Here is an 18761-nt window from a genome sequence, read left to right as displayed (position 1 = left end):
TAATCTTGTCATTTCAATAGGCATTTACTTAAGAAAAATACAAATTAATTAAAAATTTGTAATTTTTTAACTAACCCTCTTACGCCGAAGCCCTAAAACTCAAAACCTCTCCTGTATGCCGGCGCCGGTTTGGAGTGAGCGCGGAAGCGGAAAAAATAATTTTTTCAAAAAATCACAGCGCGCTTAGTTTTAAAGATTAAGAGTTCATTTTTGGCTCATTTTTTTCTCATTGTCTGAAGTTTAGTATGCAATCATCAAAAATGAAAAATAATATCATTATCATATGTAAATAATGCGAGATATGGTAGCGAAAAAAAATAATTCATAGATAGTTGTTTTCAAATCACGCTGTGCAAAAAACGGTCAAAGCTAACGAGTTACTTCTTTTTTCGTTGTATTGTACACTAAATTTCAATCATTTTGATATATAATACATAGTAAAACAATAAAAGCAACACCGGAAAAATATTATCACAAAATGACGTACGAATTCGTAACGCGCGGACGTAAAAAAATGTCATTTTCAAATATTAACCATAATTCTAAATATTGTTCTAGAGACTTCCAATTTGTTTCAAAATTAAGACAAATGGTTTAATATTACGATACTGTAAGAGTTTTAGATTAGAATTGCAGATTTCGACCATTTCGGACGAGTTAAATTTGACCAAATGTCGAAATTTTTATATATATATTTATTTATATGCACATATTTCGGATATGGAAAAAGCTACAACCTTCACTTATTTTTTATTGTATTTTTCATGAATTTGCGCACATTTTGATATATCAAACTCTATAAAACGGCTAATATGAAAAGGAGCAAATATTAGGATAATGCGATGTACGTATTTCGGAGACTTGCGGCCGCGAATCGGTGCGTGGAGTGAAGGTAAATATATTTTTCAAAAATTCACCATAAATCACAATATTGTTCTAGAGACTTCAAATTTGTTTCAAAATGAAGAAAAATGACGGAATATTACTAGGCCGTAAGAGTTTTAGCTTACAATTGCGTTTTTCAACTATTTCGGTAGAGTCAATTTGTGACTCCGAACGTGATTTTTTTTTTTCTATTTATCGTTATTTATATGCAAATATTTCGAAAAAAAGAGAAAAGCTACAACCTTCAATCATTTTAGTTGTATTCTACATGAAATTGCGCACATTTTCATATATAAAACTTTATGTAACAGCTAATTTTAAATGGTGCAAACATTTCGACAAAAGCACAAAAAAAAATTCTGATTTTTTCGGAACAGTTACCGCGCGGACGTAAGGAAAATGTTTTTTTTTTTCTTTCCATAAATTCACCATAAATCGAAATATTGTGCTAGTGACTTCCAAGTCGTTGCAAAATGAAGGTAAATGATTGAATATTACTAGAATTTTCGACCATTTCGGTAAAGTCAAAGTTGACCGAAAGTTGAAATTTTTGCACTTAACGTTATTTATATGGAAATATTTCGAAACTGATAAAAGCTATAACCATGGGTTGTTTTTTTGTTGTATTGTGCATGAAATTTCGCACATTTCCATATATAAAACTTTATGTAACGGCAAATTTAAAAGGGAGCAAACATTAGGACAATCGCACGAAAAAATTTATCGGAAGAGTTATCGCACGAACGTGAGGAAAAAGTTTTTTCATAAATTCACCATAAATCTAAATATTGTGCTAGAGACGTCCAATTTGTTGCAAAATGAAGGCAAATGATTGAATATTACTATAATATAAGAATTTTAGCTTACAATTGCGTTTCTCGACCATTTCGGTAGAGTCAAAGTTGACCGAAGGTTGAAATTTTTGCACTTATCGTTATTTATATGAAAATATTTCAAAAATGATAAAAGCTACAATCATGAGTATTTTTTTTGTTGTATTTTAAATGAAATTGCGCACATTTTCATATATAATACTTCATGTAAAGGATAATTTAAAATGGTGCAAAAATTATGTCAAAGTGACGAAATAATTTTTGAGATGTGTCACTGATACTTTTTAGTACGATAAGAAAGAAATTCGCGCTTGCGCGCCTGCGTAGCGATTGTAAACAAAACAACGCCTTGATCCGTGAACTCCCAGCATCCCCCAAGGCACGTGATTCAAAAGTTTTCGGCTGGTAGGCCTATAAGTATTTTTCCGCGAATTTTTAAAAATGAAGTTTTTATTGTAAAACTAATATTGTAATACCTACCTGAACACCTGAACAAGCCCTGGTCACTTACCAGCCCGAACCATCATTTATTAAAATTTTACCAAATCTTTGGTTAAAATAAACGATCAGTGTTGCCAATTTCCTGGCAAACACCCTCGTTACCTAGTTACCAGCCCACCGCTGATAGCCCTGCCTCACGGGCCGGTCACACCTGCCCTCTCACGTCAATCATAACTCAATAACTCTGTATGAGAGGGGAGGAGGGTGGGAATCATTCAGGTGTTCAGGTAGGTATTACAATATTAGTTTTACAATAAAAACTTCATATTGCAATACACCCCCTGAACACCTGAACAAGCCCGATTAACAACATTAATTTGGAGGTGGGGAATCAAATCTACTCGGCCCTCCACTGTACCATTGTCAGTCAATATAATTGAGTACGCGGGTCAGTCTCAAGTTCATTTGTCACTCGTCCAAACTAATCTCCCATGTGTGGCCTTCTAGGCCTCCCATATGTGGAGGGAAAAACTCCCTGCACCTCTACCCTAAGGTCAAAACTCATTGAGTGCGGGAGGGATACAAACCTGTTTCCGCTCAGCTGGCTATGTGCCTCACCTGAGTAGAGGAAAAACTGAAGACCTCCCATGTGGCTCTCGGGCCTCATGTATGGAGGGAATCTGAAGACCTCCCATGTGGCTCTCGGCCTCTCATGTATGGTAGGGAAACTGAAGACCTCCATGTGGCCTTAGGCCTCTCATGTACGGAGGAGACAAACCATGTCCATCGGTGCGTCTGCGACGGTGTCGTCGATCGTAGTGATGTCCTCTCTTGTAGTGTTGTACCTGCCTGTCTGTACTCTGCCTGGTTGGCACTTGGGAAGAATACCCTCAGATAGACCCAGACATGTTCTTTCCTATCTGTCCTAATACTTAAAATCCTCTCGTGATATATCATATCATGAATACCTTATACATATTCCTAATATTCGCTCCCTACTCTAATACTAACTCAGACAGCAAGATTGTTGGGTTTAAAAATAGAATTTAGGCCAAAGGCCGAGTATTGGGACCTATGAGGTCAGTCAGCGCTGAAGGGAAATTGACAAAGTTTGAAAAGGTGTGACAGGAAGAAAAATCTCTGTTGCACAATGAGTCCAGTGTTAGGAGGGGGAGCGTGGAAAATAGGATGGAGAGAATAATGAAATCAAGAAAAGTAAAGAAGAAGAGAGAAGAGAGGAGAGAGGAGAGGAGAGAGGAAGAGAGAAGAGTAGAGAGGAGAGAGGAGAAGAATAGGAGGAGAGCGAATACAATCGTTCTAAGATAAACAGAAGAGATATAAAATCAGGGAAGTAAGTGAGAGAGAGAGAGAGAGAGAGAGAGAGAGAGAGAGAGAGAGAGAGATTACAATCGTCTAACATCTCCACCTCCGTAAATTGCACCCTCTTCTAAGTTAAAAGGTTATTATCTTAACGATAATATCCTCGTATAACTCCGTACAGCTATGAACAACCGAACGAGAACTAGTTGTTAATGCGATCAACTCCTATAACAACATCACTTTAATGTATTGAACAGCGTATGACAGTAATCGAATCCGATAGCAACATCCGTTATTGTATTCATCCGCGTGCGACGGTAATTACTGTATTCATGTTATAAATGCAGCTGAAGCTAATAAGGCAAAATTACGTGCATCAGCAACCTGGACAGAAGTCCCGAGCTTTTGTATGAATTCAAACGCAGCCGTGGTAAAAGAAACTAATAGCATGAAAGAGTTCATTACTGTTTTTTTTTTTTTTCAAAGGATTAATAAAGTATATAAAGTGTAAGGTTCGTAATACCTATGAAAACGAGTGAAAAACGAACGGAATCCTAAATTTAACGCCATCTAACCCGATGGAAAAAACTAGCTTCCAATGAGACGTATCAGTCAAATTTTGGACTTAAATTACATCGTAAGACGAACAGTATGACTTCGTTCCATAAGTTAAGTATCCAGATATTCATTAATATGCTAACTAGGGACAAAAACATTAGCCGAGACCAAGTGATATGGTTGAATCTGGAGCCAAGGAAAAAAACAAAAACAAAAACAGACTAGCCGGCATCCTTGTCTGTCTAAGCCACACCTCCTTACAATAGTGCTGTTTGACGACAAGCTAGTGTAATTGTAATTTAATTGAAAAGTAATAAAATAATATTTAAAGGTAATTAAATTAACTTTATTAGGCCTAATATTAATTTCAGTTGTCATTGTAATTTGATAATACGACTGGTAATAATTTGTAACTGTAAATTGCCATAAGCACAATGTAATTACTGACGGCAATAGTCGGTTAAACGTATGAAGACGTCATACATACGAAATCCTTATATCTACCATCTGATTATATGCCCCAAGATAGATACCTCATTGACTATGTTAAATGTCAACATAGTTGAACACACATCTCCTTCAAGACGTTTGTACAAACTTGGCATAAGTGAGAGTGTTGTTACGTTAGTCATTTTAGGCAATCAGGAGAGAATGAGATGGATACGGGGACGCAAACCCGTATTCGTCATCCGCTGATTCCAGCGTGAATGACTGCCGAGTTAAGTGTTTTATACTACGCTAATATGATGATACATATAATACAATTATAATGCTTTAGGTCGGACAGAATCCGACCTTCATTCTGTTCGATTACATTCATATTAATTATTCTCCGATCGGATTCTCGTTCGTTTTCAATTACAACCTCTACTGAATTATCAAAGTCAGAATGCCTTGAGCCTACAGCGTTAGCCAATATAAAAATAACTATCGATATGTTGTACTGCGAATACTTTAGGCTAGGCTACTGAATATGCATACGATATATCATCGTGAAAAAAAAACCACTAGGCTAACTGTAGTTAATTTTATTCGATTTCTCTCCATACTGAATATCGTAAGTCAATATGCATTGAACGGAGAATTAGTTGATATTAACAATTATCGTATTGTATAAGTAGAGGAAAGTAACCTTAAAGACGAAGGAGCATATCTGAAAGACCAACCATGGCCTAAAAGCTTCTGATGCAAGGAACTCGAAGCAGGAAAGAGCCTAAAGATGCTCTACGGACACTGTACCTCTATAAACTACTACTTTTAATAGAAAAACCGACCCGAAGAAGCCTGCACTTCTCTTTCTAAACTAAACACTATGTAGCCTATTATCCCTACTCGTCTATATCTGACCTAAGTTTTTATCATCCTGAGAACTTACACATCGAGGGAAGGGGAATCTGCTGCCAACACTGCCTGCTCCGCACCAGGGGGGACGGCGGATCCTGCCCTGTGGGCTTGCGGATCCCCATAACCCCAGCACCGGTTAGGGCTGGTTCTGGAACAGGCAGGGAGCTGGAAAAGAACGATTAGTAATTTCAGTATCCCTATTGCTCGATCTATCCTCACTTAATCTGACATAAAATCGGTAAACAGAGATGTCATACTCGATGTCAGCCTACTCTCAAGTCTCTTAAGAGCACTGTCTCTAAGTCTTTATCTTGATCTACGTTAGTCTCTTCCTGCCTACACTTACTTCTTAAGGGGGCCGGCCGGAACCTCTATATATGGAGGTATAGGGCGAAAAATGCAAAGTCATGAAAAAATTCATGGAGCTTCATATGGCAATTGAGAATACGTATACGAAATATTTCGTCAAAATTCCTCTTACTTTCGTAGTTACGGGGTAATTAGTTAACGTAACTCAATAAGCCTAAAACATTTGAATCCGTACAAGAAAATGCAATATTTCTTCTATTATCGTAAATTTTGATAATTATTGTCAAAGAAGCTTGGAGAATGGCATCTGTAGACATTCCCGAGTCGAGAAGGAGACTTCCAGGCTCATGCTACCAAGTCGACTCCAGTCCTTAGTGCGATCACAGACGTCAAGTAGTCTACACGTTCCATTTCACGTCTGACATTCGCCTGCTTTCACGTATGTTTATGTATGTTTCGGCAAGAATTTCATCATGCCAATGAGGAAAAGACAAGGGAAACATCTCGCTAATATACAGACGAAGAAAAATCGCTCAAGTATTATTACAGAATATCATAATATATGCGTAGTTAGTGAAGAGAGAGGGGAGGGTTGCTTAGTAACAACGCCCCCGTCTTGCTTGACAGCACACGTCACACTGTGCCTAAGGCTACGATCTTTGAGCATAGAGATCTTCATTTATGATAAATAACAAAGTTTTGGTTTTTTTAATACCAAAATGGAATATGAAAATTCATAATAATCATGATTTATTAAATTGTCTTTGTAAAAAAAAATGTACGCCTTCGAGTTTCACCTCTTGACATTCTCTTGCAATTACGTTTGTTTATCTTTGTTTCGGGCAAGAATTTCCATCATGCCAAAGAGGAAAATACAAGGAAAACATCTCGCTAACACACAGAAGAAGAAAATTCTCTGTAATAAGCAGAGTTAGTGAAGGGGAGAGAGAGAATTGCGTAGGAAGGAGTGCCCCATCTTGCCTCAATCAGTGCCCCAGGCTGCGATATATGAGCAAAGGGATCATCATTTATGATTAAATTATGATAAATAAAATAGTTTTGGTTTATTAATACACAAAAAACAAATATACATTCATAATAATCATTATTTATTAATATTGTCTCTATAGAAATACGAAGGAAAACTTTGAACGCCTGTATCTCAAAACTATACTTATTGACATTCAAAATCTATCTTCTCACTTAGTTTTAAAGCTATAACATTGGAATTTGGTATATAACTCAGAAAGACATTATAGAACAATCAATAGAGCCCTTTTTTCCAATTTTTGTTTCGTATTTTTTTTATAAATTTTTTTCTCCTGATTTATAGGGTTTATTTTTTGACCATATTGAAAAATTCATATCTAGCAAAAAAATGACTTTTAGAAAAAAAAAACTCTCCATTCGATTGGAGGTCTACACAGGTCTATATATGGTAGTAATCCCAGGTCTTAATATTAAAATATCAAGGGAGGAGATTAGAATTTGAAAAATGGTTATTTTCAGGATAAATCGCCCTGGCGTCACAAAACGAAGGTCAGAGGCGAAAATCATATGCGGTTTGGTTTGAGATGTCCCAAGTCACCTTATTAAGTGGTATGAATATCAAAGTCCTGTCCTTAAAAAAGGGCATTAGCCGGCCGGCCCCCTTAATACAAGACCTTTCCTACGTTTGAGATACCCTAACATCTGGTCCAAAGACCACTCCTGACATTCCAAACATCTGGTCTTTACATTATATTGAACAGGCCTACAATTTACGCATAAGGAATGACTATCGTGTCATAGGGTACTCATCCTTTTCTTGCATTGTTGGCAAAGACGATACGTTGTTGAACTTCCGCTCGTCGTTTTCTGTGATGTCGTGGCCGAAGAATGCAGTAGCCGTTGTCGTAGCTTGTGTTGTTTTCTTCCTTTGCAGAATCAATGTCTGATGACAAGGTATTAAGAGCAATCCAACAGTAATCCAAAGGGATGCGTAATTCGTCACCAAAATCAATCAAATCAAAGGTGCAAATAAAGGCGGGCAAGACCAAAAAGGAGTTCGCTGTGGATACATCTGTACTCCACCGCGAACGATAAGTGATTGACGTGAGAGGGCAGGTGTGACCGGCCCGTGAGGCAGGGCTATCAGCGGTGGGCTGGTAACTAGGTAACGAGGGTGTTTGCCAGGAAATTGGCAACACTGATCGTTTATTTTAACCAAAGATTTGGTAAATTTTTAATAAATGATGATTCGGGCTGGTAAGTGACCAGGGCTTGTTCAGGTGTTCAGGGGGTGTATTGCAATAAACTTTTTTGAGCCGACGTATGATACGTCCAATCGGCATACGGGAGACATTTTGACTCGACGTTTAATACGTCCAATCGGCGTAAGAGGGCTAACAAACCTGAGGTCTTAACATTAGGATAAATCTTCTGTTACCAGCTGGAAACCGATTAAAAACAATAAAAAACTGTAAATACAAGGAATCTGTGCCATCTGACATCCAATACGTAGCTGAGGTAGAAGCGAGTTTAAAGACCACAATTGAACCTAGAGATGCAATTAGTCTTTCTTCCAAACCAGGATAAGATATAAGAGGGGTGGCTGGAGGTGGGCAGTCAATGTTATGAGCTCAGGTTTGTTAGCTATGAAAAATACAAATTAATTACAAATTCGTCATTCGTTCATACACAGAACAACCCTTTGGTATTAACATTAGGATAGACAAGTACTTGTTGGGAGGTATGAGAATCCTGGACCAACTGGAGGCTCGGCACACTTGATCAATTCTCTTACAAATGAAGATTCTAAAGAAGAGGGCTTAGATTCTAAAGAGGGTTTAAGCCTTTGAGATGTTAGAAATGTGTATATCTAACACCCCGTCCACTGGGTTTAAATACAATGTAACACCCAGATTCATTGCATATATGGAAGCCAAAGAGAACTACAGTGAAAGCTTGGTTTTTGTACATAGTCCGTTCCAGAATGTCTTACGAAACCCGAAACAAAAATTTTGCATAAGGAATAATGTAAATCCTATTAATGCATTAAAAATATAAACAAAAATACTTTTTTTTTATAGAAAATAAAGAGTTTACATACAGAAAACAAAGAGGAATAAAGGCAAATAACTAATGAAATGAATAAACAAACATTTAACATCACTCTTACCTTTATGGAAGACTTGTTTAGCATATGGAGGATGGAGAGGAGAGGATATTGTTTGGAAGGGGAATCGGACTTAGGTATCAAGGACCTATCTGGGGTTACTTCTCCTTTTTGTTTTTTACAATCACTAGGACCAACTTGAGTCACTGGATCCCTGTTGCTCAACAAAACTGTCCTGAGATATTTGTTTCTGGCAACTCTTTAAAATTTGCCTAAAGTGAAACCAGGCATTGTCATTAAACATGTTGGAGACATGGATTACATCATCTTTGTTGGGATGTCCTTAATCACTTTAGTAGGCACATAATGTATGCTTGTTAGCTTTTTTAATTTTTCAAACCAGACTCTGCTGGCCTTAAATTCACAAACAGCAGCACTTGTTATAGGCCTTTTCTTACTGAGATTGACATGTAACAATATCCTTTCCTTTCTGCAAATTATCACCTCAAACATTTTGCTACAAGTTCTTTTCTAAATTATATTGTGTTTCTCACCCCTCCCCCCCTTTTTTTTTTACAGAAGGGCTTTCACTTTGAACTTTTCTTTGGCTGCATGATGACTTATTGAGCAGTTGCACTCAAATAAAAAAATAGTACAAAAACAAATAACTCGGGGCAGAATGGGTCAGAAAGAACATGGGATGCTTTGTTTGGGCACTCGGTACAGGCCTAGTCACGAGGTGGGCCCTGGAAAAATTGTTTCCAGGTGTACAAAATCTAAGGGTATGTACAAAACCAGAGTCAAAATTTCATAGGAGAAAAGTCTATGAAAACAGAATCATAAAAAAACCAGGAATACAAAATCTGAGGTTTGATTACAATCTGTTCAAACAACAAACTGTTAGCCACATTAAATGGGTTTGTCACCACTCCTCACTCCCCTTGCTAGAGAGAAGAGTTGAAGCTACGGAGAAGCATACTTGTATACTGTATGGAACATAAAAAGTGCTGCAACAGCAAGACTGCAATGCTCACCTACATCAAGCCAATCATCTTACTCATTCCCTCCTCCTCCTCCTCACTAAAATCTTAAGCAAGATACAAACTGTCCTGCCAAGGGCACTGGATAAGCCATACGTGTTGTGCAGCCACCACTGGACCCAAGGAAAAAGTGTCCAAGGACCTGTGGGGAATAACCTTCAGGTAGAAGAAAATGAAATTGGTCTGACGAAGCCAGAAACCATCATTCAAAATACTATGAACAAACAAGTTCTTCTTAAATGCCAGAGAGGAACTTATTCCTCTGATGTCATGTGCTTCAGCATGCACAGAATTGTTGAGAACTTGACTACGAAGATTAGACTTACCTAATCACCTCACATAGATAAATCAAAAGGTATTCTTGGACAACTACTTCTTAGCCTGGCTTGTGCCAACAAAAAGTCTGCGACACCTAAGCTCTAGGTGACGGGTCCTTTTAGATAACACAGACCTCTGACAGGACAAAGCAGTAACTCTTGAAGATCACCAGTAACAAACTCCACATGGGAAGGGACAGAAAATGAGGCAAACCGGTCATCATGAACAGAGGGAAATTAGGTTTTAGCCACGAATTCCTGGACAAATTCAAAAGCTACTGACCCCCAACCCCTTGTGTGTTTACGTCATAATCCTGACCATGGAGCTCTCCAACTCTTTTTGAGGAAGCCATCAATTTCAGGACACTTGATTTCAAAGTCAGTTCTCTGTAAGACAACTGATGCAGGGGCTTGAATTGAGCTCAAGTGAGACTCCTCAGCACCAGCGTAAGGTCCTATATAGGAGGTTTGAGTTCCCTACTTGAACAAGACTGCTAAAGCTCTTGAACCACATGAAGAGTTCCCAGGATGAAGTGATGTTTAAGAAATAATCAAATGACAGCCCTGTAGTCCTTGACAACAGAAAGAAGTTTCTCTGTTCTAAGACACATCAAGATCATTATTTACTGAACAGAAAATCTGAGCAGAGACAAATCCCATTGACGACACAAATCACAGTAGAAGACTCATTTGCCCTTGTACAATCAGCAAGAAAAGTGAAGATACACTTTTCATTAGCTTTCGTTAATCAAACTTCCCACTTGTTTTTTTTTTACTGTAAAGACATAGACTCATTAATCTTACCCTAGAATATGAAAATACAATGCAAATTTTATAAATTAAAACTGCAAAACAAAACTCAGAAGATAGGGTGTGAATTTCTGATTGCAGTACTACATATCACAATGACAATATTTACTAATTTTACTTCATGAACAAAAATAATATTGCATCATCATAACTGGTAATTGTAATTATTTTAGTTTCTACAAATTTATGTTTGTATTCCAAAGCATCTAAAGTTAGCTGATGCCAATGGCAGTAAATGTTGCAAATGTAGTTAGGTTGAGCAAATCTAGATGAGTCTACAATAACGTTTTCTGTATGAGGAGTAGCCCGAGAACTTCGAGCAGGAGAGCGCAAGTCACTGGATACTGGCTTTCTAAGAAGCTGTCACGCCTTGATTACTTTCATGTTGCCATGGATCGAATGCAAGTTGCTGTTTGCAAAACTACTGTCATTAAAAAAAAATCTTTGTCAAGGTTAAAGTAGCCTGTCAGCTCAAAGATTTTGTGGCAATGCTCCCATTACAAGCAAATTGGAGTTAGCCTACAAGGCTGCATTACTTTGCCATAAAGCTGAAAGCTTTCCCAACACATCAGCATTTTTTGCACGTTATAAAACTTTAATTGCCTGTGGTAATAAATATCTTTTACTTAACACAGCTTTTTGGTGAATGATTTGTGAATGAAAACCGATTTTCAAAAGTACAGACTACGTATATCAAGAGAACAAGAATGACGTAGCCTGTGGTTGAAATTTTCATCACTTTTTTACAAACTTTGAATGTTACAGCAACTATCGAATGAAATCAAGATTATGGTACGAATTTCTTTGGGAATTAACTTTAACACTAGGGTCCAACCATATTTTATCTAGTACAGTGAAGCACAATCTTGGCAGCCATCTTTTGCCTTTCCCCATCACAAGTCCACCACCAATACTATATACCATCACTCAATCTCCCCAAGAAAATATAGTGAAATTAAGTAACTATAAATAGGCCTATGCTTTCACATAAGCAGATTTTACTATCTCTCTCCACTTCTAGAACATTTGAAAAAATATTATCTCTCTCTCTCTCTCTCTCTCTCTCTCTCTCTCTCTTCTCTCTCTCTCGTCTCTCTCTCTCTACTCTCTCGCTCTCTCTCTCTCTCTCTCTCTCTCTCTCTCTCCACAGGTCTTGCCAAAATTTTAAAACATTTTCTCTCATTATTTAAGATCTGTTTCCAATACGCATGAATTTTATGTCATTTTAGTGTCAAACATCACTTATAAGTAAGGTTTCACAGTAGGTTTTAAGAAGGTTGATCAATATTCTACTCTGAACTGATGTTACAAAACTAACATTAACAAATCAAGTAAAAATGATTCAAGGACTTCTACAGAACCTCTATGGTTTAAAGTTACCAGAAATCTAGAAAGCAACAAACAATGATTTTCAAGCTCCGCCCCTTTTCTAGAGTTGACAGGTGTGGCATTGTGGAGCAATGTGTATCCAAAGATTTAAGAAAACTATGTCTTCATTTTCCTTGCCGATAGTACACGGCCGACAAAGATCTCCTGAGGGAGTTGGAAATCTGAGTTGCTGCTCTGTAAGAAAAATCTCTCTCTCAGAAGAGAGACAGGACAGACTCCAGATGTGAAGAGGTAAAGATCCTACCAATTGGTGATACGTCTCAGGATGGCAGAGAAGGTTGTGCAGTGCAAAGTGGAAGCTCTCTAGAGACTGCTGAGAGAAGAGATAGAAGACCCAGGAACCACTCTGCTTGGGGCTACAAAGGTGCTACTAGGGTCATCCTGAGATTCTTGGAACCCATTACTCTGTTGAAGACATGACAGATCAGGCAGAACGGAGGAAAGGTGCAAACTTACAGGCTGTCCCAAGTATGCCAAGGGGCAATCAAAACGATCGCATCGAAGATACTTGAGTTGGTTCTTCTAGTGAGACTTCTCCCCTTTCTACACACCACTGACAACCAGTTTGGGTTTAAAGCAAACCACTCAACTGACACCTGCATCTACATACTGAAAGAATTGCTGAACTACTACCTATCATCAGCCTCTCATGTTTTTCTTTGTTTTGTGGATGTGAGAAAAGCATTTGACAGAGTAAACTACCTGAAGCTGCGTAAAAGAGGCACACCCCTATATCTAATTGGCATTTTACATTGCTGGTTCTCCACACAGCAATTCTGTGTCAAATGGGGTAACGTATTATTGTACACCTTCGGCTCCCTAAACGGGCTTTGGCAAGGGGGCATTCTCTCTCCATACCTGTTTAATACGTACACAGATGCCTTGAATGTCAAATTGAACTCACTCCCAATCGGATGCACTGTCAATGAAACAACTATAAACAACCTCTGTTACGCCGATGATATGGTTCTGATTTCCCCATCAGTGCAAGGTCTCCAACGACTCATAAACACTTGCCGCTAATATGTAGAGGATTTTTATATCATTTACAACGAAACCAAGACCCAGTGCACGTCGCTGCTCCCGAGATTGCTAAAGCATAATGCAGAACCACAAATTTTCCTTGGAAACCATCAGCTGGAATTTGTGCATGAATTTCCGTATTTGGGTCACATTATCACCGACAACCTAAAAGATATGGCAGACATTGAACAGAGGCATTGTAAGTTATGTGCAACTGGCAACATGATTGCAAGGAGGTTTGCCTTCTGTCACCGAGACATGAAACTGCTGCTCTTCCGCTCGTACTGCTACAGTATCTATAGTTGTTCCCTCTGGATGGACTATACCCGAGAGACCATGAGACGTATCACAAACACTCCTTGCTACCACTCCGCCACACAGATGTTCATAGAAAACCACCTGGACAATTTAAAAATCATTGTAAGGCGAACAATGTCCAGTCCAGTCTGATAACCCGAGTGAGAAACGGCAGCAACTTGCTCAACAGAGCATCCTAAGGAGTGAGGCAAGAAGTTCTAAATTGTGGGAAAGATGGGAAAATGAGGCCTTTGTCCCCTAAATTACTTATCTCTGTATTGGCAAGATGTCATCTGCAGAGTCTGTCATTATTATTATATTTATTGCTGATATTTTACTTTTTCATCATTACAGTGAATACTATCAAGTTAGTTTTTTTTTTACATTCAATTTCCGTATTTAGCCCTCTGAACCATACTACTGTAGCTGAAATTTAAGTTATATAATCTGTGCACTAACTGTTACAACTCTCAATGCATTTTTTTTTCTCACCAATATTATTACTGTTATTACCAGTATTATGATTACTATCTTTTATGCTACCTAAGCTGTTTTGTGGATAAGTGCCGATTACTCATTTTTTTAATCATGTTGTCTCATGTATCTAGATTGTGTATGTTATTGTCTGTATTTTGTATTTTCCATGTATATGGCCCTGAGCTGAAATAAAGGATATTATTATTATTATTATTATTATTATTATTATTATTATTACTTGTTTTCAAAGTCAGTTCTCTGTAAGAGACTGATGCAGGGGCTTCAAATGGAGCTCAAGTGAGACTACTCAGCACCAGAGTAAGGTCCATATAGGAGGTTTGAGTTACCTAGGTGAACAAGATTGCTTAAAGCTCTTGAACTACATGGAGAATTCCCAGGATAAAGTAATTCCATATTTTTCAGAAGAACTAATCATAAGGCAGACCTGTAACCTTTGACAGCAGAAACAGAAAGATGTTTCTCTGTTCTGAGACATATCAAGAAGATCATTATCGATTGAACAGAAAATCTGAGTGGAGACAAATCTCATTGGGACACAAATCACAGCAGAAAACCATTCATTTGCCCTTGTGCACTGCTGACGAAGATCTGAGGTAGCCGGACATCTGAGTCGCTGCTCTCTCTCTCTCTCTCTCTCAAAAGAGATACTGGACAGACACGAGATGTGACGAGGTAAAGATCCTACCAATTGTGATACTTCTCCATATGAGGATGGCAGAGAAGGTTGTGCAAGGTGGAATCTCTCTTGACACTGCTGAGAGAAGAGATATAAGACCCAAGAACCACTCTACTTGGGGCCACCAAAGGAGCTACTAGGGTCACCCTGAGATTCTTAGAACCTATTACCCTGTTCAAGACATGACATATCAGGCAGAATGGAGAAAAGGCGCAAACTTCCAAGGTGTCCAAAGCATGCAGAAGGGAGTCCTTCACCCCGGTGAACAGATCTGCGACCACAGACAGTAGACCTCTAGCTTTCTGTTGAACCATGTAGCAAAGAGATCTAACATTGGTCTTCCCCAAGTAGAAAGAAGAGGTGATACAATACCCCCAGGGGATGTCCAAGGATAAGATGCCCTATGCAAGTACATGCTAAATACCCGACTGTAAACTTGTGCCCAGTCAAAGGAATTTGCACCGTAGACAGAAGAGATGACCTTGCATTGCCAAAGGCATGCGCATCGTCAACAGAGGAGACCATGACCCTTTGGGCCAGCTGCACTTGTCTAAAAATGATTCAGTGGTCTGGTAAAAATCTATAAACAGGTAATCTCACTAATATGCCAAGTGCAACTACAGATATTAGAAAATACATGTTAGTTTGCAAAGACATTACTTCAGATTATATCATCTAGACAAAAATTATACTGTATAATGCAGTATTAACTAACAAAAACCAAAATGCCAAAATGGATGTCACAAAGATCATATTATCAGGACTAAACAATTATTCCAGCAAGGTAAAAATGAATTAGGTCAAGTTAGATATCAACCTGATCACCATATACCTGTATTCATGTCTGAAATAAACAAATAGGATACCCAACAAGCATGTTCAGTCATTAAAAGACAAGCTCCTTCCATGAATATATCATTTGACTTGTAACATGTACATATTGGAAAAATTTCCTTTATCCACTAGCTAAGTTTAATAAATCCAGATCTCGGAGGGTTGACTGTACATTACAATTTTTCCACATAGATGTAAATATAGTACATTACTCAAGAAATCAGAAATGGTCAAACTAGTCTTTTATTGACATTTACTATGGTTGGGCAAAGAATTGACCAAGATTTCTAAAATGGTTAAAGTCCATACTGACCTTACAAGTAAAGGATGATTAGCAATCTTCCTAAGAGTCATCACCATATTACTACTGGTGTCAGAATCGACTTGCTTGCCATCTTTCTTTCCTTTCCCTGAGAAATCAGCTGTTGCTTCCAGTTCCTCAATTTCTGATAAACGTTGTAAGTTTATTTCTTCCAGGTTTATCTGAGCACATGAAAATGTGGTTAGTTTTTTCAGCTGAAAATCTAACTGGATAAAACAACATGCACAGGTATCAATCCAATAATTACAGTAAAAGAGAGAATCGTCTACATGGATAAACTCCCAAGTCCCAAGATCAAGTTTCAGTTGTTTTGAACTATCAATAATTAACCCTCTAACGCTGAAGGGGTATAATAAAAATGGTCTCCTGTATGCCGAGGGGGTCTCAGAGTGAGCGCCGAAGCAGAAAAAATATTTTTTTTCAAAAAATCACAGCACGCTTAGTTTTCAAGATTAAGAGTTCATTTTTGGCTCCTTTTTTTGTCATTGCCTGAAGTTTAGTATGCAACCATCAGAAATGAAAAAAATATCATTATCATATATAAATAATGCGATTATGATAGCACGAAAACAAAATTTCATATATAATTGTATTCAAATCGCGCTGTGAGCAAAACGGTTAAAGCTAACGAGTTAATTTTTTTTCGTTGTATTGTACACTAAACTGCAATCATTTTGGTATATAACACATTGTAATACGATCAAAGCAACACAGAGAAAATATTATCACAAAATGATGCATGAAGTAACACGCGGACATAAAATTTTTTTTTTTTTTTTTTCAAAAATTCACCATAAATCTAAATACTGCTCTAGAAACTTCCAATTTGTTTCAAAATGAAGATAAATGATTGAATATTACTATACTGTAAGAGTTTTAGCTTACAATTGCAGTTTTCGACCATTTCGGACGAGTTAAATTTGACCGAATGTCAAATTTTTTAAATATATTTTTTTATATGTAAATATTTCAAAAATGAGAAAAGCTACAACCTTGAATTACTTTTTGTTGTATTCTACATGAAATTGCACATATTTTCATATATAAAACTCTATGAAACACCTAATATGAAATGGAGCAAATATTACGAGAATGCGACGTACGCATTTCAGAGATTTGCGGCAGAGAATCTGCGCGCGGAGGGAAGGAAAGTTTTTCTATTTATCGTGATTCATATGCAAATATTTCAAAAATGAGAAAAGCTACAACCTTCAATTATTTTTGTTGTATTCTACATGAAATTGCACACATTTTCATATATAAAACTTTATGTAACGGCTAATTTAAAATGGTGCAAACATTACGACAATCGCACAAAAAAATTTATCGGAAGAGTTACCGTGCAGACGTAAGGAAAAAGTTTTTTCATAAATTCACCATAAATCGAAATATTGTGCTAGAAACTTCCAATTTCTTGCAAAGTGAAGGTAAATGATTTAATATTACTAGAATACAGGAGTTTTAGCTTACAATTTCGTTTTTCAACCATTTCGGTAGAGTCAAAGTTGACCGAAGGTTGAAATTTTGGCACATCGTTATTTATATGAAAATATTTCAAAACTGATAAAAGCTACAATCATGAGTATTTTATGTTGTATTCTACATGAAATTGCGCACATTTTCATATATAATACTCCATGTAACGGCCAATTTAAAATGGTGCAAAAATTATGTCAAAGTGACGAAATAATTTCTGAGATGTGTCACTGATACTTTTTAGTGCAATAAGAAAGAAATTCACGCTTGCGCACCTGCGTAACGATTGTAAACAAAATAACGCCTTGATCTGTGAGCTCCCAGCTTCCCCCAAGGCGCGTGCGTGATTAAAAAGTTTTTGCCTGGTAAGCCTATAAGTATTTTTCCGCGAATTTTTTAAAAAACTTTTTTTATCAACATACCATACGTCCAATCGGCACCCAACAGACAATTTATGTTGACGTGAAATACGTCCAATCAGCGTTAAAGGGTTAACTAAAGATCATCAATAAGACAAAAAAAAAAAGGAAAATAATGCAAAGAAAATATTTTTCATTTAAAACACTACTAAATCCAATCCTTGGTAAATAATTAAATAAGTCTGGCTTAAAACACTAAACATATTACTAAAATCTGGAACTTTTTTCATCTTATCACACAAAAAAATTACAATAATTACTGATGAAAACTACCAGGTCCTTACATGACAAAATCCCTTTTAACACCATTTCAACAGCAATCAAGACTATGGGAAGCTAGGTGAACAATCATGTTTGTTGTGATGCAAAATAAAAACTCTTTTAAACATTATGGACAAAATAAAATAGCTGAAAATGTATTTCTACTGCTGTATACACAAATAATGTCCATTCTTCATATTTTGTTGTTTGAAAACCTTCTTTCATTTAAGTGACATTAAAATTTCAATATGCATATTGAATGAAGTATTTTCTGTCATACTGTACCACAGAGAAAGGTTATAAACTCCCAAATTCAACAATCTGTAATATTAAACACATACTTCATGAACACCCATCATAATAAGCCTAAATTGCAGACATTGCAACCACAGTTTGGGCCCAATATGAATAAGAATTCTGCTGCGAACAAGTCACAAAGCTACTATATACAACCTTATTTTGCTGAGCCTTCCTACTGAGGATATCCACAGTCTCTGAGTAGAGCTTCTGTTGCCTTTCTGCCAGTGGAGCATATATAACTCTATCGTTCTTGGGAGGAAGATCCTTATAAGAAAAGAATTTGTATACAAAATTAGTCATTATCTATCCAGT

The 18761-nt window shown here is 37.1% G+C and overlaps 1 protein-coding gene across 2 annotated transcripts in view; it reads right to left on the bottom strand.

Moving 5' to 3' along the window:
- The window catches only part of LOC135224599 (SWI/SNF-related matrix-associated actin-dependent regulator of chromatin subfamily A containing DEAD/H box 1 homolog), a 221348-nt gene that overhangs the window by 18040 nt on the left and 184547 nt on the right, over positions 1 to 18761 (bottom strand). For both annotated transcript variants that reach the window (XM_064263757.1, XM_064263758.1), the window contains 2 exons: positions 18603 to 18713; positions 15985 to 16154 (listed from right to left, as the gene is read on the bottom strand). In XM_064263757.1, coding sequence (XP_064119827.1) covers positions 15985 to 16154; positions 18603 to 18713 — 281 coding nt within the window. The remainder of the gene's footprint in view (positions 1 to 15984; positions 16155 to 18602; positions 18714 to 18761) is intronic.

Source organism: Macrobrachium nipponense, chromosome 12 (genome assembly GCF_015104395.2).
Source record: "Macrobrachium nipponense isolate FS-2020 chromosome 12, ASM1510439v2, whole genome shotgun sequence".
Taxonomy (NCBI): domain Eukaryota; kingdom Metazoa; phylum Arthropoda; class Malacostraca; order Decapoda; family Palaemonidae; genus Macrobrachium; species Macrobrachium nipponense.
Note: the sequence above shows the minus strand (reverse complement) of the source record. Positions and strands in the feature narration are given on the sequence as shown.